At 74.4% G+C, this 20097-nt stretch overlaps 1 protein-coding gene across 7 annotated transcripts in view; it reads left to right on the top strand.

Annotated features, from left to right (window-relative positions):
• The window catches only part of KIF1A (kinesin family member 1A), a gene marked incomplete at both ends in the record, with an annotated part of 31290 nt that extends 11457 nt beyond the window's left edge, over positions 1-19833 (top strand). For 2 of the 7 annotated variants that reach the window (XM_084254879.1, XM_084254876.1), the window contains 27 exons: positions 118-211; positions 757-905; positions 973-1151; positions 1764-1901; positions 5126-5244; positions 5864-5949; positions 6088-6226; positions 6426-6597; positions 6674-6764; positions 7495-7613; positions 8114-8169; positions 8575-8683; positions 8970-9036; positions 9137-9221; positions 9934-10039; positions 14432-14455; positions 15401-15515; positions 15767-15900; positions 16299-16360; positions 16504-16649; positions 16745-16945; positions 17115-17192; positions 17566-17690; positions 18271-18423; positions 18699-18891; positions 19416-19534; positions 19791-19833. In XM_084254879.1, the coding sequence (XP_084111005.1) occupies positions 118-211; positions 757-905; positions 973-1151; positions 1764-1901; positions 5126-5244; positions 5864-5949; positions 6088-6226; positions 6426-6597; positions 6674-6764; positions 7495-7613; positions 8114-8169; positions 8575-8683; positions 8970-9036; positions 9137-9221; positions 9934-10039; positions 14432-14455; positions 15401-15515; positions 15767-15900; positions 16299-16360; positions 16504-16649; positions 16745-16945; positions 17115-17192; positions 17566-17690; positions 18271-18423; positions 18699-18891; positions 19416-19534; positions 19791-19833 (3102 nt within the window). Of the gene's footprint in view, positions 1-117; positions 212-756; positions 906-972; positions 1152-1763; positions 1902-5125; positions 5245-5863; positions 5950-6087; positions 6227-6425; positions 6598-6673; positions 6765-7494; positions 7614-8113; positions 8170-8574; positions 8684-8969; positions 9037-9136; positions 9222-9933; positions 10040-11807; positions 11835-14431; positions 14456-15400; positions 15516-15766; positions 15901-16298; positions 16361-16503; positions 16650-16744; positions 16946-17114; positions 17193-17565; positions 17691-18270; positions 18424-18698; positions 18892-19415; positions 19535-19790 lie in introns of all 7 variants that reach the window. The other 5 variants (XM_084254877.1, XM_084254875.1, XM_084254880.1 and 2 more) reach the window with 3 other exon arrangements.
• Between the last annotated feature and the right edge of the window lie 264 nt (positions 19834-20097).

The following is a 20097-nucleotide window of genomic DNA, read 5'->3' as shown; positions in this document are numbered from 1 at the left end:
CCGGCCCCCCCCCCGCCCCGCCCCTGGGCCCCGCAGTCTCGGGCGGCTCTGCCCCGCGGGGTGGGGGCGGCGGGGGCGCGGGGCGGCCTCCCAGGAGCCCGGCCGCTTCCGCCCCAGGACTACGAGAGCAAGCTGGAGGCCCTGCAGAAGCAGATGGACGCCAGGTACTACCCCGGGGCGGCGGAGGAGGAGGAGGAGCCCGAGGACGAAGGTGAGCGCGCCTGGCGCGTGGCGGGGCCGGCCCCGGCCGGGGAGCAGGACGGGCTATGGGTGGGCACCGCGCACACGCGTGCACCGGCACACGCAGGCACACGCACACTGGGCCACCGTGTGCGGGGACACCGCGCGCGCCCCCGGCCCACATGTGCACGCGCCTGTGCACACCCACGTTCCTGCGCGGCCCCCGCGGGGACGGAGGCAGCCGTGCAGGCGCCTGTGTCGCTCAGCTGGTCCCGAGGGGGTCGCGGCTTCTCCCCTCAGGAGCCTCTGCCTGAGCACTGGGGGCCCCTCTGCGGCTGCGGTCAGGGCGGGCGGGGGGACAGCGGCGCAGACTCGTCCAGTGAGGCCTCTCAGCTGGCCAGCGCCTTCGTGCCGAGCGACCTGGTCTCGCCTGGACGCACCTGCCGAGACGCCCTTCCCCTCCCGGGGCGCTGGCAGGCCAGGGGGGCGCAGGGGCGGGCACAGCGCCAGCCCCGGCCGCGCGCCCTCGCTGGGGTCCTGGCCGCCGGGAAACGCGCTCGGGCGCTGTGCCCACAGTGCAGTGGACGGAGCGCGAGGGCGAGCTGGCGCTGTGGGCCTTCCGCAAGTGGAAGTGGTACCAGTTCACGTCGCTGCGGGACCTGCTGTGGGGCAACGCCGTGTCGCTCAAGGAGGCCAACGCCATCAGCGTGGAGCTCAAGAAGAAGGTGCGGGGGCCGCCGCGGGGCAGGGCCCAGGGCCCCCGGCGCCTCTGACGCTCGCTGCCGCCCCCAGGTGCAGTTCCAGTTCGTCCTCCTCACGGACACACTCTACTCCCCGCTGCCCCCCGACCTGCTGCCCCCCGAGGCGGCCAAGGAGCGGGAGACGCGCCCCTTCCCCCGCACCATCGTGGCCGTGGAGGTGCAGGACCAGAAGAACGGGGCCACCCACTACTGGACGCTGGAGAAGCTCAGGTGGGGGGCGTGTCGCCGGCCCTTCTCAGCCTGTGTCGGAGCCTGGGGGCGCCTCCTTGAGGGGCCGGCGCCCTTCTGTGGGCTGCGGTGGCGGGGGCTGGCGGGTGGGGGGCTGGGGGACGGGGCTGCGGGGAGGGGCGGGGCTGCCAGATGGAGCTGCGGGCAGGAGCAGGTGGTTCCGTGCGCCTGGGCCCGGGGACGTGGCTGCCGACCCCCCACTACTCTTGGGGTCCGGGAGCCACAGCTCCTTCCTGGCCTCCGTGTTCTCTCCCCACCACTGACGTGCCCGGGCGCTGAGAGCCCACCCTGGCCCCAGGCACTCCCCGCCTCCCCCTCCCCTGCGCCCCCTGCTCCCCTCCCCTCCTGTTCCAGTTCACCCTCCTCCCCTGCTCCTCTCCTGCTTCCCCCAGTCCCGCCCCCCACGCCGCTCCCTCCCTCCCTCCGCCGTCAGCTGCTGGGCCGAGCTCACGCGTTGCACCGAGAGCCCCTGCCCGCCCTCTGCTGACCATTTGCAACGTCCCATGAGGCGCCCGGGCCTCGGCGGGCCTGCGCAGGGTGCGCGGGGTCCTGCTGGCCCAGGACAGGCCGCCTGCCCACACCGCTCGCCCCCAGGCAGCGCCTCGACCTGATGCGGGAGATGTACGACCGGGCAGCCGAGGTGCCCTCCAGCGTCGCCGAGGACTGTGACAACGTGGTGACCGGCGGGGACCCCTTCTATGACCGCTTCCCCTGGTTCCGGCTGGTGGGCAGGTGGGCGCCCCTGCAGGGCCAGAGGGCGGGAGGGGCCCTCCGGGGGTCCTGCGGGCCTGGCCGCACCTCTGACGCCAGGCTGCCCAGCGCACACGGCCGGGGCGGGCCGGCGGCCCCTGGTGGCCCCGGTGCGCGTGGGAGGCAGGGCCCGGCAGGGACGGGGCCTCGGCGTGGGGAGCCCGGGCCGCCCTGGCCGCTCTGCCCAGGCCGCCTCCCGCCGCGGCAGCCATGCTAATCTCTGTCTGTCTTGTCGCGCCCCAGCTGGGCCGCCGCCGGCCGCCACAGCTACCCCCTGCTCCGCTCGTGCTTGAGCGAGCGCGCGGCCGCCCCCGCCCCCTCCCCCGCCGGCTCCAGCCCCGGCGCCGCGGAGCCCCCCGAGGGGGAGGAGGAGGACCTGCCGGACGACGCCTTTGCGGAGCGGGTGCCGCACTGCGGCCGGGACCCGTTTTACGACCGGCCCCCCCTGTTCAGTGTAGTAGGCAGGTTGGTGCGGCAGCGGGCGCTGGGAGGACGGCTCCCGGCCCGGGCTCCGCGGGCGCCGGGGATGTGGCTGGCCTGGGGGTGCCGCCGGGGCGGGGGCGGGCGGGGTCTGGCGGGGTCCAGCCCCGGGAGGCCGGTCCCAGAGCCTGCGTGGCCCCCAGCAGAGGCCGGAGCCAGGCCCAAGGCCAAGTGTGGGGAGGCGGCCCGGGGCCCCTCCTTCTGCTTGGGGAGAGGAGGTGCCCCGTCAGCCCCCCGGGCCAGCGCAGGGCAGGAAGGCCCCCCGGGCCTGCCCCTGAACCTGAATAAAGTGAGCGTGGCTCGACCCTCCGACCCCGCAGCCCGCGCAGCCCGCGCAGCCAGCATCTCCTGGAGCAGCCAGGCCAGCGGGGCGGGCAGTTTGGCGGACGCGGGGCCTGTCGGGGGCGCTCCGGGAGTCCGTCAGCAGCGGGAGCGTCCTGGGGACCGAGTGGACGGCGTTAGGCCGGCCCACGCCACCCTCCCAATGTGGGGTTGCCTCCTTGGTGGCTGCTGGGTGTCTTGGACACCGGCCGTGGCCTGAGGGCTGGGCGGCCGAGTGGGGCCTGGCGCTGCATCCCCGGGTGCAGGAGGTGGGGAGGCCCGCTCTGGCCGGGCGACGAGGCGGCCCGCTGCAGGGCTGGGTCCTGTATCCCTCTCCGGAGCTGCCTGGGGGGCTTCAGCGCAGGGAGGCCTTGAGGGATAGGGGTGGGCCTTGCCCCCCGCCCGGGGTCTAGGACAGGACCAGGCCCGGCCAGCAGAGTGGCCGCCCTGGCCCGCGCCGGGGCCCTTGGAGGTGGCCGGCCTGTGGCCCCGGGAGGCCAACTCTCCTCCCCGCCCACCGCCCCCCCTGCAGCTGCTGCTCTCTCTCTGCAGCCTCTGCGGCCGGGACTCTGTGTCCATCTCCACCAGGAGGGCTGGCCGGCCGGCCAGCATGCCCCTCCCCCCGCGCTCACCCCACCTCGCAGCCTGGCTCTGCCCCGCCTGCTTCTGGCCTCGCCTGGGGGCTCCCCCGGAGGAGGGTGGGCTGCCCGGGTGGGGGGAGGGGGCTTGGCACCGGGTTCCTCAGAGTCACCCCTGCCTGGGAGGTGGGCGGGGCAGGACAAGGCGTGGTCACTGCAAAGCGCTGGCCTGTTGGGGCTCCTGCTCCTGGCGGGAGCTGTGCGGGGTGCCAAGTGAGGCCGTGGCCCCCGCCTCCTGGGCCCATTTCCACTCCTGCCCCCAGCTGGGTTGTGGGTCAGAGAAGATGGGGGTGGCCACAGGCCCCCAGGAGTCTTTTGGCAGCAGGCCCCACCCTCCCGGCCATGTCGGCCCCTGGCACCCTGCTGTCTCGGCCCCCCCTCTGAGGGGCGGGCAGCTCCCGACCGCCAGGCCCGGCTCCATGTGTCTGGCTGTGGGCGGCATGGGGCGAGGCAGGGCGCGGTGGGGCGGCGTGGGGCGGGGTGGTGTGGGCGTCGCGGGCAGGTGTCCTGTGCGGGATCCGCATGGGTTCAAGGCCGCGTCCGCGCCGTGCATGGGGGACCTGGCCGCAGCGCCCCCACTGGCCGTGTCCTGGGCCTCGCTCCTCAGCGACTAGAGTTGGGGTGCTCCTGTCTCCTCACCTCCGTGAGGGGGGGCACAGGGCCCCGCTGGCCCCACGGCATCCCCCCACGAGTTCCCAGGGGGAGGGCCTGGGGGCCTCCTCTCCGGAGTGCTGACCGTGCCCCCAGGCCCCACCGGTCAGGGTGCTGGCGCCCACATCGCCCGCCTCGGCCTGAGGTTCTCCTCCCCAGAGGGGGTGGTCCCGGGGCAGGGGGCCCCTGGGTGCTGGGAACAGGACGCATGTCCGGTGGGGCTGGTGGGGCTGGACCGCGGGTGCCCCGGCCGCAGCGCCGGCCTCCTCTGGTGTCCTGGGGCTCTGGTGTCCCAAGTCCATCCCGGCCGCTGGGGCCCGTGGGGAGCGGCAGGGCGCCAGCCGCCCTGCTGCAGGGGGTGGGGCAGCGGGAGGCCCCTGGGAGGGGCCTGCCTGGCCAGCTGAGGTGGGCAGGGCGTCGTCCTCCCTCCTTCCAGATGCCCCTGGGCCCACGTCTGGAATCCGGCTCTCACCTGTGTCCCCCACCACTGCTCCCTTTTCACCCCCCAACGCTCCAAGCTGAGCTCCTCCCTGCCACCCCAGATCCTCATGGGCTGGGGGCTGCCAGTGTCCCCTGGGGGTGTGGGGCTGCCAGCCCGTCAGCTTTCGGCCCTTCCGTGCCCGGCCCTCCTAGCGGGATCCCGATCCAGGAGGGCGTCCCCATCGTAGGAGAGCACCCCTACCACAAGGCCGCCTGAACGCCGCTGAGGTCTGCTCCCCGTCAGCCCCTGCGGAGCCCAGGGCTGTCCAGAGCCGGTGGCCCCGCGCCTCTCGAGGGGCGGCCAACACCAGCGGGCCCGTGGCCACCCTGCCCGGAGGAGCTCAGCTGCCCAGGGCGTGCCGGGCCACGTGCGTCTGGGGCGTCCGGGCGCAGTGCTGCCCTCTGGCCCGGCTGGGGGCCCCGTCTGTGGCGTCAGCTCAGAAGGACCCCTGGGCAGGGGCCGCCACCCAGCCCTCCGGGAAATGTGGGGGCAAGCCCGAGGCCCCCCAGGCGGCGTCCTCCCCCAGCAGGCCGAAGGCCCCGGCTCTCCCTGCCCGCGCCCTGGCTGTGTGCTTCGCTCTGCCCTGCCGTCCCGCGTCCGGGCACCCCAGGCCGTGACGCCGCCTCTGCCCCCAGGGCCTTCGTGTACCTGAGCAACCTGCTGTACCCCGTGCCCCTGGTGCACCGCGTGGCTGTGGTCAGCGAGAAGGGCGAGGTCAAGGGCTTCCTGCGCGTGGCCGTCCAGGCCATCTCAGGTGGGTGTGGGCCGCCCGTGGCCTGGCCTGGGGCCCGGCCCCCCCGGCCCCGTCTCTGGGTCCCAGCGCAGGCCCCACTGCCTGGGGCCTGACCCCTGTGCTCTGGGGCCCGAGAGGCGGCAGGTGCAGGCCTCCTCCTGCCCCGTGCCCTCAGGTGTACCCCGGGTGTGGTTGTGCTGAGGGCTGCGGGGTGCTGCCGCTGGGACCCCTGCTGTGGCGGCCACCCCGCCTCGCCCTAGGCCCGTGCCCATCCACGGCCCCTCTGTGGCCAGGGCTGCTTCCCGCTGGGCCTGTTTGAGCCCTGGTGCTGACACCCCAGGGACCCCAGGGCACCCTGCTCCCACCAGCAGCACCCCCAGATGGGCCGAAGCCTCCTGGGCCCCCATCCCAAGCACCCCTTGAAGGGGCCATACCAGAGGCCACCGGGGGACCCTGAAGGCCCTCTGCCTGGGTGCCGTGGGGGCCTGGGGTCCCTGGCGCTGCCCCTCCCAGCACTCCCAGGCAGTGGCCAGCTAGGGGGCAGGAGCTTCTCGGGGCACAAGCCCACAGCTGAGGTCCAGCCACTGGCCCAGCCACACAGCCCAGGGCAGCCGGTGCTGATGCCTCCCCCCACCCCCAGCCGACGAAGAGGCCCCGGATTACGGCTCCGGCGTCCGCCAGTCGGGAACCGCCAAGATCTCCTTCGACGACCAGCATTTTGAGAAGGTGCAGCTGCCACCAGCCCCTGTGGTCCCCTGCGCCCCACAGCACCCCGGGTCCCTGGCAGCCTGGGCCTCCCGGGCCTCCTCCTTTCCTCCCCCGCCCTCCCTGCCCTCCGCGTCTGCGCTGACCCGGCGCCCGCAGTTCCAGGCCGAGTCCTGCCCCACCGGGGGCCTGTCCCGCTCTGGGGCCTCGCAGGAGGAGCTGCGCATCGTGGAGGGCCAGGGCCAGGGCGCGGAGGCCGGTCCCTCGGCCGACGAGGTCAACAACAACACCTGCTCAGGTGGGAGCCCGGCCCGCACGGCCGCCCCGCCCCCCACATGCCCCCCACGTCCCTCTGCCCTGGCCCCCCATCTGCCCCCCCAGGAGCCGCACCCCAGCCAGCCCCCCATGTCCCTCTGCCCCGCCCCCATGTGCCCCGCCCCCACGCGCCCCCGTAGCCGCGCCCGGCCGGCTGCTACGTCCCTCTGCCCACCCCGCAGCCGCGTCTCCAGAGGGCCTCCTGCCAGACAGCCCCGAGAAAGCCGGGCTGGAGGGGCCGCTGGACGCCGCCCTGGACCACCTGCGCCTGGGCAGCACCTTCACCTTCCGCGTGACGGTGCTGCAGGCGTCCAGCATCTCCGCCGAGTACGCCGACATCTTCTGCCAGTTCAAGTGAGCCGGGGCCGGGCGGGGTCCTCTGCACTGGGGTCTCCCGCCCCGCCCGGGCCCAGCAGCTCTCCCTCCGCAGCTTCATCCACCGCCACGACGAGGCCTTCTCCACCGAGCCCCTGAAGAACACGGGCCGCGGCCCCCCGCTCGGCTTCTACCACGTCCAGAACGTACGTCCGGCCGCCCTCCCCCGGGCCCGCCCCCAGCGGCCGCGTTTGCCATTTTGGGGTTCCTTCTCCCCTTGGGAGAGCCAGCCCAGCGGGGCTCTGGGGCTGGCCGGGCAGGCCGGGCCAGTGGTTGTGGGCTGGCTGCTCCACGGGCCAGGGTTGCCCTGAGGCCAGCTGGCAGCGTGGGGGGGGGCAGCCGGGAGCGGAGAAGGGGCGGGCAGGGCCCTGCTCATCCACTGCCGGGCCAGAGGGGGCCCGACGCACCTCACTCCCCAGGGAGGGTCGCCCCACAGGAGGCCTCGGCTGCCGGCTGGTGCCTGTGTGGCCTGAGGGGTCCCCAAGAACATCACTCAGGGGGGTCCCACACTCCCCCAGTCCTCCCGCACCCCCCAGTCCTCCCACGCCCCCCGTCCTCCCGTGCTCGTCCTCAGCCAGCCCCTGTGTCCCTGTTCTGCGAGGACACGGCTCTCTGACCTGTTGTCTGCGGGGAGGCCCGTCTCTAAGCGGACCTTGGGGGTCAGGACTCGACGTGGCACGGGGCAGCCACGCAGTCTCAACCACGGCCATGGAGTCCGGGGAGGCCCCAGGGCCCGACCCCAGGCCCGGCCTCCGCGCCTGCTCTGGCTGTGCCTGCTGTGCCAGAGCCGCTGGGGCCAGACCCCATGGCGGGGGCAGGAGGGCGGGGTGGGGGGCACAGGCCGCCCACTCACCACTCGTCCTTCCGCCGGCGCAGATCGCGGTGGAGGTGACCAGGTCCTTCGTGGAGTACGTCAGGAGCCAGCCCATCGTGTTCGAGGTGTTCGGCCACTACCAGCAGCACCCCTTCCCGCCACTCTGCAAGGACGTGCTCAGGTCAGCCGCCCGCCCGGCCAGCCCAGCGGCGAGCATCCCAGGAGGCCAGCCGAGGCCGTCCTGAGCTGTGTGGTGCTGGGGCGGCAGGTGGGCCCTGGGGCGGCAGGTGCTGAGCCGGCGGTGGCCCAGAGGGGACAGCTTCTGCTGGCAGCGCCCAGAGGACCCAGCGGCTCCATCATGCCCTCAGCAACCCCAACCCTGTCCCTGCCCCTGGCTCCAGGCGGCTCTGGGGAGGCCCCGCTGGGCTCATCTTCCCAGGGCAGAGGGGGGCAGGTGGCATCTGGGGCGTCGGGGGCGAGCTGGGCCGAGGGGTGCTGCCCAGGAGCCCTGGAGCCCTCGGCAGCACATCCGTCCTGGACGTGCCTGGACCTCAGGCCGAAGGCGGATCTCGCCCACCATGAACAACCCCCCAGGCGGGGGGGGGCTCCCACAGGCCTCTCCAGACCCCTGTGCGCCCAGGTCCGCCCCTGGCGCGGGCCTCACCCCCGCTCTCTCTGCAGCCCCCTGAGGCCCTCCCGCCGCCACTTCCCCAGGGTCATGCCCCTGTCCAAGCCAGGTAGGCCACTGCCCGGGCGGGGCTGGGCGGTGCCCGTGCTGGCACCTGTGCGGGTGGCGCTGGCAGGCCCAGGTGGGTGGGGTGTTCCCTGCCTGGCAGTGGGCGGGGCCCAGGGTGGGGTCCTGCCAGGCCCCAGGGGCTGGGCCGGTCGGGGACCCAGCGGGGTCGTGGGGCTCCGAGCAGTGTGGACCTGCTGCCCCGCTGCTTCTGTGGGGCGCGAGCCTCGGCCGGGCCCAGGGCAGCTGCGGCGGCTCCTTACACCTGGGCTGGGGACAGTGGGGCCGAGGCCTGGCTGCTGGGGTGTGGGATGGGGCTGCTGCCCGGCCTCTTGGGGGTGGGCGCCCCGCTGCCTCGGAGGCTCGCCTGTGCCCAGGGTCGCCCCCAGCACCTCCCTCCTGCCCCCAGTGCCGGCCACCAAGCTCAGTGCGCTGACGCGGCCCAGCCCCGGGCCCTGCCACTGCAAGTGCGACCTGCTGGTCTACTTCGAGATCTGCGAGCTGGAGGCCAACGGCGAGTGAGTCCGCGGGCAGGGGCTGGGCCCGAGCGTGGCCGCCCACTCCCCACCCCCCACTCCACGCCCGGCCGGCTGGGGCAGCCTCCAGAGCCCCGTCCCTGTGGGCAGCGCTCGCGGCGGAGGTGGACGACTAGGGTGGGGGGCACGTGGGGCGGCGGGTCCGGCCGAGGGGGCCAGGGGCCTGCGGTGCCCTCGGAGCGGCAGGGGAGCTGTGGCAGGGGCGGTGGGGGGGAACCCCTGGCCAGCGCCGCAGGCCTGAGCCCAGCAACCGCACCTCTCTCCGCAGCTACGTCCCGGCCGTGGTGGACCACCGAGGTGGGATGCCCTGCGTGGGGACCTTCCTGCTGCACCAGGTGCGGAGCCCGCTGGCCCTTGGCCAGCCCCCCCCTCCCCCCCGCGCCTGGCCTGAGCTCTGCCTCCTGTGGCTCGGCCTGAGCTGTCTTCGCCCCGCAGGGCATCCAGAGACGCATCACCGTGACCCTGCTGCACGAGACGGGGGGCCACATCCGCTGGAAGGAGGTCCGGGAGCTCGTGGTGGGTGAGTGAGCGGCCCCGCCAGCATCTGCCCGGCTCGCTGCCCCACCCGGCCCCCGGCCCAGTCCCAGAGCCGGGGCCTGGTGTCCAGACGGGAGCCGGGAAGGGGACTTACCCACCTGCCTGCGCAGTGTGGGGGGGTCACGTTGATGTGGGCGTGGGCCCGGAGCGCAGCAGCCACGTGTCGGCCGTGAGCGACACAGCAAAGCGTGTCGCCTCCACGCCCGATGCAGAGGCCCAGCACGCTCAGCTCCCCGTCGGTGGCCCGCGGGGCTGCGTCCCACCTGGGTCAGGCTGACCGGGTGGGCTGCTCTCCATCTCGGCCCTGCACAGAGGCCCCAGGCGACTGAGCATGCCGTGGTCAGGCGCTGCAGCCTTGGGTCAGGAGCGAGGACAGGTGTGCAGCGAGCCCCCCCCCCAAGGGGCCAGGAAGTGCCGGGGCCTGGGCTGGAGGTGGTTCATGAGGCCTGCAGTGAGGCACCTGCCGGGGCAGCCCCATTGGCACCGCACCCGCCCCCCAGCTGGCCCTCGTTTTCCCAGCGGGACGGCAGCTGCATGGCTGGACTGGACGGGGGTGTGGTGTGGGGGCGGGAGGACAAGGAGCAGCGCTGACTGCACTCTTGGGAGCCAGCCACCCGGGGCCACCTCTTAGCAGACGGGCAGAGCTGCGCCCAGGGGTGCCTAGGAGTGACGTGCCCCCACCCCCATCCCCACAGGCCGCATCCGAAACACCCCGGAGACGGACGAGTCCCTGGTTGACCCCAACATCTTGTCTCTCAACATCCTGTCCTCGGGGTACGTGCGTCCAGCCCAGGACGACAGGTGAGTCTCCGCAGCCACGGTGGCTCCGTCCCGATGGGCGCTCTTGGCTCCCCGCCCTCAGCCACCTCTGTCCGTCTGTCTGTCTGCTCGGCCCCGGCCAGGCCCGCCCCCAAGCGTCCCCGCAGGCTTGGCCGGCACTGAGTGTCCGTGCGGGGCCGGGTCAGATGCCGGCAGTCACCGGGGTAGTGGGCACTGGCCCCCAGCTCGTGGGTGCTGGCAGCTGGGGGCGTGAGCAGCCTGGACTCCCCAGACGACGCTTGGGGGTGTGGCCTCTGGTGGGGTGCAGGCTGGGGCGGCAGGCAGGCTGACACTCTGGGCAGCGGCCTGGCGCACCACCCGCAGGCACTGCTGGCCTCGGCCCTGGCGCTCCTCTCCAGTTTCTGGGTGGTGGCCGGACCCCGCGCAGCCCAGCGCGGCCGCGGGCAGGGCGAGTTGACGCCAGGCGCCGGCAGCCGGGGAGCGGCCCTCGGGAGGCCAGGTGCAGGCTCGGGTGCGGCTGCCCTGGGGCCGGCCTGGGGCGCTGCTGCGGGGCTCAGGGGTGGGCGGCTGGGGCGACCGGTGCCAAGGGACGCGCGCCCGGGTCTGCCCGCGGCTGAGCCACCGGAGACCACCTCTGAGACTGGCGTGCTGGGGGACGCACGCGCCGGAGGGGCCTCCGGTTCTGGCTCCCGGGTCCACGCAGAGCTGGGCCCTTCGCTGACTCCTGGAGGGGCCCTGGCAGGAGTCACCGGGGCTGGGGGCGGGGAACCTTCTGTGCAGAGGAGGCGGGCTGAGCTGGGGCGTGGTGTTCTCGTGCTGAGAGGACCAGCAGGGTGACCGCCTGGGAGGGGGCACGGGCTGACGGTGGCCGGGCTCAGGGCTTCTCCTCTCGCCATGGAAACGCACCCTGGCGGCAGTGGCCTGGCACCGACCCACGGGCAGGGCGCTGCCTGCAGGAGGGTGCCTGGCGGGTGGGGTGTGGGGCCTGTGCCCCTGGGCGGGCCCCTGCCGTGCTGAGCGAGCTTCTGGCCCGGCCTCCACCCCTTCCTTAGCATCTGCAGCTCCCGGGCCCTCTGGGGGCCCCTGCACTGTCCACGCCTCCCTGCCCTCCCCGGCCTGCACAGCTGCTGGGAGCTCCGGGGCCCAGCCCTGGCCTCGGTCTCGGGGGCCGCGGGGGCCCTCGGCTGGGCCCCGCCTGCGTCAGTGGGGCTTTGGCCAGACTGCGTCACCCGTTCCTGGAGCCTGAGAACCCGTGGCTGGAGGGCTCGGCCCTGCTCCCGGGGCTGTGGGGCGAGGTGGCCCACGGTCCCCCTCAGCCCGCACTGGGGTCAGGGCCTGGCCGGGGCAGGGAAGGTGCGTCCAGGGCATATGCCAGGGCTCCTGCCCGTGCTGGTGTGGCCGGCGCCTGGGGAGCCTCGAACTCCCTCCTGCCCAGTCCGGGGCCCCAGTGGCTCTGGCTACACTGGCCAGGCTGGCAGGCCCTCCCGGGGCCTTCGTTTCCCTGGACCAGGGCCCACGACCTCGGAGCCCAGAGTGGGCAGGCTGCCCCTGCTGCCCCGCAGAGCCGAGGCCCAGGGGCCCCCGGCCCAGCTCCGTCCAGGGGCCTGCGCTGCCCGGAGCTTTGCCACGACCTCGGCTGCCTCCTGCTCGAAGGCCCCCGCTTCGCAGCCCCGCCCCAGGCGCCGAGCGGCCCCCCGCTGCCCGCTGCCCGCACCGCTGCCCGCACCGCTGCCGCCCGCCCGCCCGCCCGCCGCCCGCGCACTAACCTGTAATCCTTTGTGTCTTGCAGGCAGTTCCTAGATTCGGACATGCCTAGGTACCTTGCCCTGGCTTACCCCGCCTCCTTCCCGCCTTCCCCGCCCTCCAGGCCGCGTCGACCCCACCCCTGGGCCTGCACCCGCCCCCCGCCTCCCTCTCCCGTCGCTTCACCCCGTTTCCTTGCGACACTTTGGTTTTCTTTGCCCCCCGCCCCCTGCTGAGCCCCGTGGGCCCCACTCCTGGTTTGCCTGCTGTGGTGGTGGCTGCCCTTCCGCAGACCCTGCCCCCCGCCCTGAGCCTGGCCCACCCAGCCTCACCCCGAGTGGGAGCAGGGGTCCCCACGGGCTCCCGCCCATGCCCATGGGGGCAGGAGGGAAGGGGGACTGTAGTGGACATGGGGTAACCCCGAGACCCCTGAAACTGTACTTCCCACCCAGGGTGTGGCTCCAAGTCGTGCCCCACACAGGGTGGGTCCCCAAGTCCATGTCTCCCACCCGGGCAGGCCTCCGGAGGCCCCCAAGACTGCACCCCCCACCTGAATGGGCCCCGAGGCCCCCCACTTGTATTCCTCACCTGGGCGGGCCCTGGCCTGTGCAGGGGCAGCTTCGGCTGTGGCCGGCCCCTTCCTGCTGGGAAGCTGGCGGGGGTGACACCCCATGAGCCCTGAATCTCAGGATGCTCGGGGGGCCGTGGGCATCCTGGGGCCTGCTTCCTCCCTAACGTGAGTGAGGCCCCTGCCCACACTGGCCGTGTGGGGGCTGCGAGGCCGGCCCCTGACCTGGTCTGCGGGAGCAGAGGTCCGGCTGTGGCCGTGGGTGGGTCCAGCTGCGTGTGGGGTCCTGATGTGCAGGCCGTTGGGCTGGGGCACAGCACGCGGGGGCGGGGGGGGGCCCTGAGGTCTGGGAGAGCCGCAGCTGTGTCGGCAGCTCCCTGCCTGTCCCTGGGCCCACACCTGGCCCGTGAGTGGGTCTGCTGCGGCCCCGGGGCCTGCGGGAGGTGCAGTGGGGGTGTCTTTCCCGGGGATCCCAGCCCGCCTGGGAGGCCGGGGGTACCTGCTGGAGGCGACTGGCCGGGTTGGGGGCTCCAGCAGGAACGGTCTATGGGGTCCCGAGCTCCCTTGGAGGGGATGTGTTTGGGGGGGGACCTGGAGCCGCACTGGCTGTGTCCTTGGCGGGGGAGTGGACAGCGGCAGAACCTTCTGGAACCGTGCGTGCCTCTCCCTGCCGGTGGGGATGGCCCTGGCGGAGGCTGAGGAGGGCGCGGGCAAGCCCTGGTCAGGGCATCGCCCTGCAGTGAGCTTCACGCGCTCTGCCTCGGGCACATTAGGAGTGGACGCGCCCAGCCCTGAGACTAGGCTTTGCTGGGACCACCCGGGTTGCAGGGTCGCGGCACCCCCACCCGGTGCCAGGCCCCGCCCCGCTTTCCGGAGAGGTGGGGTTCCCGGGCCTCCACCACAGAAGGGCCCCCGGTCCCATCCCTCCTTCCATCCTGCCCCAAGGCCCGACCCTCCCTCACGCGCAGCCTCCCCTGCTGGCTCGTCCCGGTCCGGGGTGGCGGGGGGTCGGCCCGGCTCCCAGGCCGGGCTGCTGGGGCCGCAGGCCGCTCTCCGCCCGCAGACGCTGGGGGGCGGGCAGGAGCCTGTGTGAGCGCGAGTCCAGAGCCGGACTCAGGGTGGGCCTGTTTCTGGGCCCGGAGACCTGGGAGGCCCCTGGGGGAGGAGCCCGCCCCGCGGGTAGCAGAGACCAGGGGGCGCCCGGCCTGGCTCCCAGAGAGGGCAGCTTGGCGGGGAGCTGGGGAGGCGCCGCGTTTCTCCCAGGACCTCCGGCCGGCGTTCCCGGGGGCCCGAGCGGAGCCCGAGGGCGGCCTGCTGGAGCTGCGACCTGGCGCGGGGGCTGTCGGTCTGCTCCCGCCCCCTCGGAGCAGCCCCACTACGCGGCCGGGCTCGGCCGCTGTGGTCCTTCCCGTCCTGGCTCAGGAGGGCTGAGGGCTCAGTGGGGCGGCGCACCCCTCCCTGCCGGCGGGGGTCCCCGAGGGCTTTTCTGCAGGGGGCGCGGGCAGCCCCTCCTGGGCGGAGCCCGGGGTGCGGGCCGAGGGGTCGCAGGGCATGGGCCTGCGGGTGGCGCCGGCCGTGCGGCTGTGGGCTCGGGCGGCGCCTCCCCAGCGGGCTGGGGGTGTGAGGGCGTCCAGGCCTCTGGAGCTTGAGCCGGCGAAGGCGCGCCCTAGCTCCGGGGCGGGGTCTCGGCCAGAGCCGCTCGTGGGGTCCTCGGGCTGGGCCTTTCCCAGGTCCTGGGGCCAGTCAGGGTCACCCTGAGTCCGCGGGTCGAGTTGGCCCCGAGGACATGTCCAGGCAGGGGTGGGGGCCGCGCCTTCCCCGGGAAGCAGGGCACAGCCCGGGCTGCGCATCTGTGGAGCCGGGGGCTGAGGGTGTGGGCGCCGGCGGCCGCTGCAGCCCCAGGAGGTGCCCGCCTGCCCTGCCGGGGGCGGGGGAAGGCAGTGGCCGGCGGGAGGCCCCAGGGAGAGGCGCTGGGCGTCGTCTCGCTGCGAGCGGGTGGACGGCAGCGCGGGCCCCGCGCACACCCTGCTGCACCCGCCCCGGGAGGCCGCCTCTGACGAGCGTTTCTCTGTGTGTGTCCGTGTCCGCTGCCTCCGCCCTAGGGCCTCCTTCGGAAGCGGCACTAGGTACAGCGGCCTCCTCTCTGCTCCGCTCGGTCTGCGCTCCGTGCCCGCGGGCCCCTCTCCTCCCTGGCCCCCCGCCCCACTGTCCTCACCCCCTCCCTGGGCCTTTGGGCGCCCTGTGCCGACAGCGACCCTGTTCCTCCGCTTTGCCCGGCGCCCGGACTGACCACGGGGCCCGCGGGGCGGCGTGCGGGGGTGTGTGCCGCCCTGCGTCCGTGTTGGGGTGTCTCTGCGAGTCGCTTGGACGGAGCCCGGGCGGCTGGGGGCAGCGCGCTGGCTGGGGACGGAGGCCCTGCCCGCAGACGCGGGTCCTCGCGGCCCCCTCAGGAGACGCTGCTCCAGGCTGAGGGACAGCGTCCCTGGGCCACGACCTGGCCTCCCGGGGTGCTGAGCTGCCAGGAGGGGCTTTGGGGCCCTGGCCCAGCTCTGCTCACGGTCCTGAGGGCGGAGGTGGGGGGGTGTCCGAGAAGCCACGGCCTCCGCAAGCGGGCAGAGCCCCCACCCCTGCCAGAGCCGCCCGAGGCCTCTCCAAGCCCCTCCAGGCCTCCTCTGAGGACGAGCGGCGGTGGGGGGACGGGGGCGGGCGCAGGGGTTTGGTAAACCCAGGCAGGTTCCCTTGGTCCTGGGAGAGACAGCACCCCCTTACTCAGACCGAGGCTGGGGGGCCGGCCACTCCCCCACTCCGCCCCTGCCCGCCCCGCGTCGCTCCGTTCTCATCACCCCTCCCCACCCCTCCCGCCTCCCCGTCCAGCCTCAGCTGGGGGCCGTGGCCAGCGTGTCCCGCACCCCTGGGGCTGCGCGCTCTGGGGTCCTGAGTAAGGGGGCGTCTGTCCCTCCTGGGCACCCCTGCCCGGGCTTCCCGCCTGGGCCTGTCCGTCTGTCTGCACGTGCCCCCCGGCCGCGGCCGCAGCGCCAAGTCGCCTCCGTCTGTCTGGTCTCTGCCCCCAGGACGTTCTTCCAGTTCGAGGCTGCGTGGGACAGCTCCATGCACAACTCCCTGCTGCTGAACAGGGTCACCCCCTACCGGGAGAAGATCTACCTGACCCTGTCCGCCTACATCGAGGCAAGAAGCCAGGCCCTCCCCGAGCCCCCCGCCCGCAGCCAAGGGGCAGGGAGGGGCCTGTGCGCCCCGTGCTCGTCCCAGGCCCGGCCGCCGCGCTGGCCTTGCTCCCATGCACCCCCCTCCCCACCCCCCCGTCTTGAGCCCACGGCGTGTCCTCTGGTGGCACCTGAGTGTGGGCCCTCGGGTCGGGCCGGCTCTGCTTCGTGGGACGCCCTGGGCGCCCCCATGCTGACCCCTCGCCCCGCGGGCAGATGGAGAACTGCACGCAGCCGGCCGTCATCACCAAGGACTTCTGCGTGGTCTTCTACTCCCGCGACGCCAAGCTGCCCGCCTCGCGCTCCATCCGGAACCTCTTCGGCAGCGGGAGCCTGCGGGCCGCGGAGAGGTGGGCCGGCCCCTGCGCTCGGCCCTCTCCCCCGACCTCGGGGTCGGCGTGGCGGGCACAGGAGATGCTGATGATTGTTCCCGCAGGGTTGGGGGGCTTGGGGCTGCACCCCGGCTGGGAGCCACAGGGGCTCGGCCGCTGGGAAGACGCCCGACCTGGGGGCTGGGGCGAGGGGCTCTGCGGCTGCCCCCTCCCGCGCCATCTGGCTCATTCGTCCCCCGCTGCCCTCCCCGCACCCCTGCACCCTTGGGAGGCTCGTGGGCTCAGGCCTCCGGAGGCCCCCGGGGGCGTGTCCACAGCCTGGAGGGCTGCCCTCAGCATTGGCGGTCCCGGGAGAGGGCGGCGGGGGCGTGGGTGGGGGCTGGCACGTGGGGCCGTGACGACGCGTGTCCCCACAGCAACCGCGTGACCGGGGTGTACGAGCTCAGCCTGTGCCACGTGGCGGACGCGGGCAGCCCAGGTAGGTGCCCGGCTCCGGCTGGGGCGGTGCTCGGAGCCAGGCGGCCTCGCTCCACGGCCCTCTGGCACCCCTGGGTGGTGAGCCCACCCCGCCCACACCGTGGGCACCACTCACACAGAGGGTGTTTCCGACGGTTTCCCCAGGGATGCAGCGGCGGCGCAGGAGGGTGCTGGACACGTCGGTGGCCTACGTGCGGGGCGAGGAGAACCTGGCGGGCTGGCGGCCCCGCAGCGACAGCCTCATCCTGGACCACCAGTGGGAGCTGGAGAAGCTGAGCCTGCTGCAGGAGGTGGGCGGGGGGCTGGGCTGCGGGGGGACGGGGTGGGGGGGCACGCCTGGGCTGCTCCCCGGCTCCGGGCCTAGGCGAGGCGCTCTGGCCCGCAGGTGGAGAAGACCAGGCACTACCTGCTGCTGCGGGAGAAGCTGGAGGCCACGCAGAAGCCCAGCCCCGAGGCACCATCGCCCGGCTCCAGCGAGGACTCGGCATCCCGCAGCTCCTCCGGGGCCTCTTCCCCACTCACGGCCGAGGGCCACCCGTCGCCGCTGGACATGCCCAACGAGAGGCAGCGGGAGCTGGCCGTCAAGGTGGGACCGGCGGCCGCCTGCGGAGGGGCCGGAGCTGGGAGGATGAGGCGTCTGCAGGCCCCACCCCGATACCCGCCCTCCCCGCGAAGCATTTGGGGTGCTCGGCGCTGCTGCCCTCTGGGGTGCCCGCACTGGGCAGCCCTGACCGGTGCGCTTGCTGTCCCCGCAGTGCCTGCGCCTCCTGACACACACGTTCAACAGGGAGTACGCGCAGGGCCACGTCTGCGCCAGCGCCAGCGAGAGCAAGGTGCGCCGCCGCCGCCTCTGCCCCGGGGGAGGGGAGGGGCCGGCCCCCCTGCTCAGCGGCCTGCTCCCTCCTCCTGCAGCCCCTGCTCCCCCCAGGCCGGGGTGGCCGAGGCCTCCCCCATGGAGCCCCGCGGCCGGCCCCGGCCCCGCTCATCTGTCCTCATGCCCAGCTGTGTGCGGCCTTGGCCCCTGGCGCGGGGCCTCCCACGGCCCGCACTGAACACCCTGAAGTGGGCTCAGGCCACCCCCACGCCCCTCACGCCCCTGGAGGGCGCCGGGGTGGGGCTCCCTAGACAGGCGGTAGACTGGGCGTGGGGCGCGGGCGGGGGCGCGGGCGGGGGGCCGCGGCCGCGCTGAAGCTCGCTCTCCCCCAGCTGTCCGAGATGTCTGTGACGCTCCTGCGGGACCCGTCCATGTCGCCGCTGGGCCCGCCCACGCTCACGCCCTCCTCCACCTGCCCGTCTCTGGTCGAGGGGCGCTACGGGGCGGCCGACCTGAGGTGGGGCTCCCGGGCGCAGGGCCGGGCGGGCGCGGGGCGGGGTGCCCAGGGCGGGGCCGAGGCCGCGGTCCCCCTCCCTGTCCCTCGTGCCGCTGAAACGCACGTGTCCAGTTCAGGACACGAGGGCGCAGGGGAGTCGCGGAGCCCTGGGAGGGGGTGGCCGCGCGCCCAAGGCCGCTCCCCGCACTGTCTGCGGGACCCCCATGTCCCGATGCCCCATGGTGGGGGGGCGGCCGCAGGCGTCCCCAAGTCTCTGGGCTCCTTGTCTTCTCCCGTGAGGAGAAAGAAAAGGGCCCCGGGCCTCTGGCCCTTGTGCTGGGGCCTCCGGGGAATGTCCCCAGCGCGGAGTCACCCTCGCCACGACTGCGGTGCCACCTTCCGGTGGGGGCAGGAGGTGGCGGGCGGGGAGCCCCACAGACAGCCCGGGCCAGGGCGGGCAGCCTCCTCCTGGGACGCGGCCGGCAGACCGCGGGTGCGCAAGCTGCTCTGGGGGGTGCTGCTGGCCCCGGGCTGCCCGAGGGGGGTCCCGGCCAAAGGAAGCTGCGGGCAGGGGTGCAGCTGCTTGACTCGGCCTTCTCAGGACCCCCCAGCCCTGCTCCCGGCCCGCCAGCCCCGAGCCTGAGCCCCTGCCAGAGGTGGAAGCCAGGCAGGTCCCCTCCCCGGTGCGGGTGACCGACGTGGACAAAGAGCCGCAGCCGCTGCTGGTTCCAGACATCCAGGAGATCCGGGTCAGGTGTGTGGGGCCCGGGCAGGCGAGGGCAGCTGGGCGGGGAGAGCCCGGCGATGTCCACACGTCCTCCCGCGGCCGGCGTGTCCACTAGCAGGTGCCCCCTGGCCTTGTGCCCCAGGTCCCCGCTGGATGGCCTAGGAGCATGGGGTGCCGGCGAGGGGCAGCCTCGGCTTGGAAGGGCTTCTCCGCTTTATAGCCGGGGAGACCGAGGCCAGGGGAGGGGTTGCTTGGTGCTGCCCGGCCGGAGGGCACCCCTGAGGCCAGCGTCCCGCCCGCAGCCCCATCGTGTCCAAGAAGGGGTACCTGCACTTCCTGGAGCCCCACACGGCGGGCTGGGCCAAGCGCTTCGTGGTGGTGCGGCGGCCCTACGCCTACCTGTACAACAGCGAGCGCGACAACGTGGAGCGCTTCGTGCTCAACCTCTCCACGGCGCAGGTGGAGTACAGCGAGGACCAGCAGGCCATGCTCAAGGTGCGGGCGCGGGGCCGCGGGCGGGGGGCTGCGGGGCCGCGAGGGTGGTGGGGCCGTGAGGCGGGGCGGCCCCAGGCTGAGGCCACCCGGATCCCCGTCTCTCCGGGTGATGGCCGGTGCGGGGTGCAGGGACGGGGCCGGCAGTAGCCGCTCCCTCCTCCTGGGAATTTGTGGGGTGGCCCTGAGCCGAGGGCCGGCGGGCAGTGGCCCACAGGGTGGGGGGGGGAGCCGCCCGCGCCTACCAGGCCGGGATGAAGGGGTTAGCAGACCCCCCTGCGCCAGCAGCGAAGGTCCTGGGCCCCCCGCGGGAACGCGGATGCCGCCAGGGAGCCCCGGGCTGGGGCGGGGGGGGGGGGAGGTGGGGAGGCTGCGCTCGGGGGGGGGGCTGTGCCCGCTGCAGACCCAGGCAGCCCTCTCAGGGCCTTCTCCTGCCTTCTGGACCCCGGGGGTCTCCGCGGTGCCCTGGGGCGGGGGTGGTGGCCGCGGGCCGTAGGCTCAGCCCTCACCGCCGCGCCCTCCCGCAGACGCCCCACACGTTCGCCGTGTGCACGGAGCACCGGGGCGTCCTGCTGCGGGCCGGCAGCGACAAGGACATGCACGACTGGCTGTACGCCTTCAACCCCCTGCTGGCCGGGACCATACGGTAGGCACCCCCCGCCCCCCTCGCCCTCCCCTGCCGGACCACGCAGTAGGCCCCCCCTACCATGCGGGTCGGGCACAGGCGCTCGCCTGTGTCCGGGTTGCTCACGGGGTCCGACGCCCCAGAGTTTCAGATGCCGTCCACCCACCGGGCGGCCCGAGGCGGTGTCCCGGGCCTGGAGGACGGGGCCGGTGCCCACCTCTGGCCCCCGGCAGGCGGGAAGCGGGCGCCTCGCCTCACGCCTCGCCCCGGCCCGCAGGTCCAAGCTGTCCAGGAGGAGGTCAACCCAGATGCGGGTCTGAGCCCGCCGCCCACCGAGACGCAGCCCGACTCCGCCCCTGTCAGTCCAGCCCGGCCTCCAGCCCCCGGAGGCCCGCCGCGCCCCACAACCCGGCGTCCCACGACCAGCCCGGGGGCACCTCCTGCCTCCTCGCAGACAGGGCGCCCCGCGGGGCAGTGGCAGGGCGCAGGCGCGAGCTGGTATTTTTTTAAGCATAGACAGACTTATAATTAACCGCATTAGTTAGCGACGTGGGCCCCGGCGCTCAGCAGTGGACGGAGACGTG

The sequence above is a fragment of the Talpa europaea genome (genome assembly GCF_964194135.1).
Source record: "Talpa europaea genome assembly, chromosome: 1".
Lineage (NCBI taxonomy): Eukaryota > Metazoa > Chordata > Mammalia > Eulipotyphla > Talpidae > Talpa > Talpa europaea.
The sequence above is the reverse complement of the archived record's forward strand: the minus strand, read 5'-3'. Positions and strand labels throughout refer to the sequence as shown.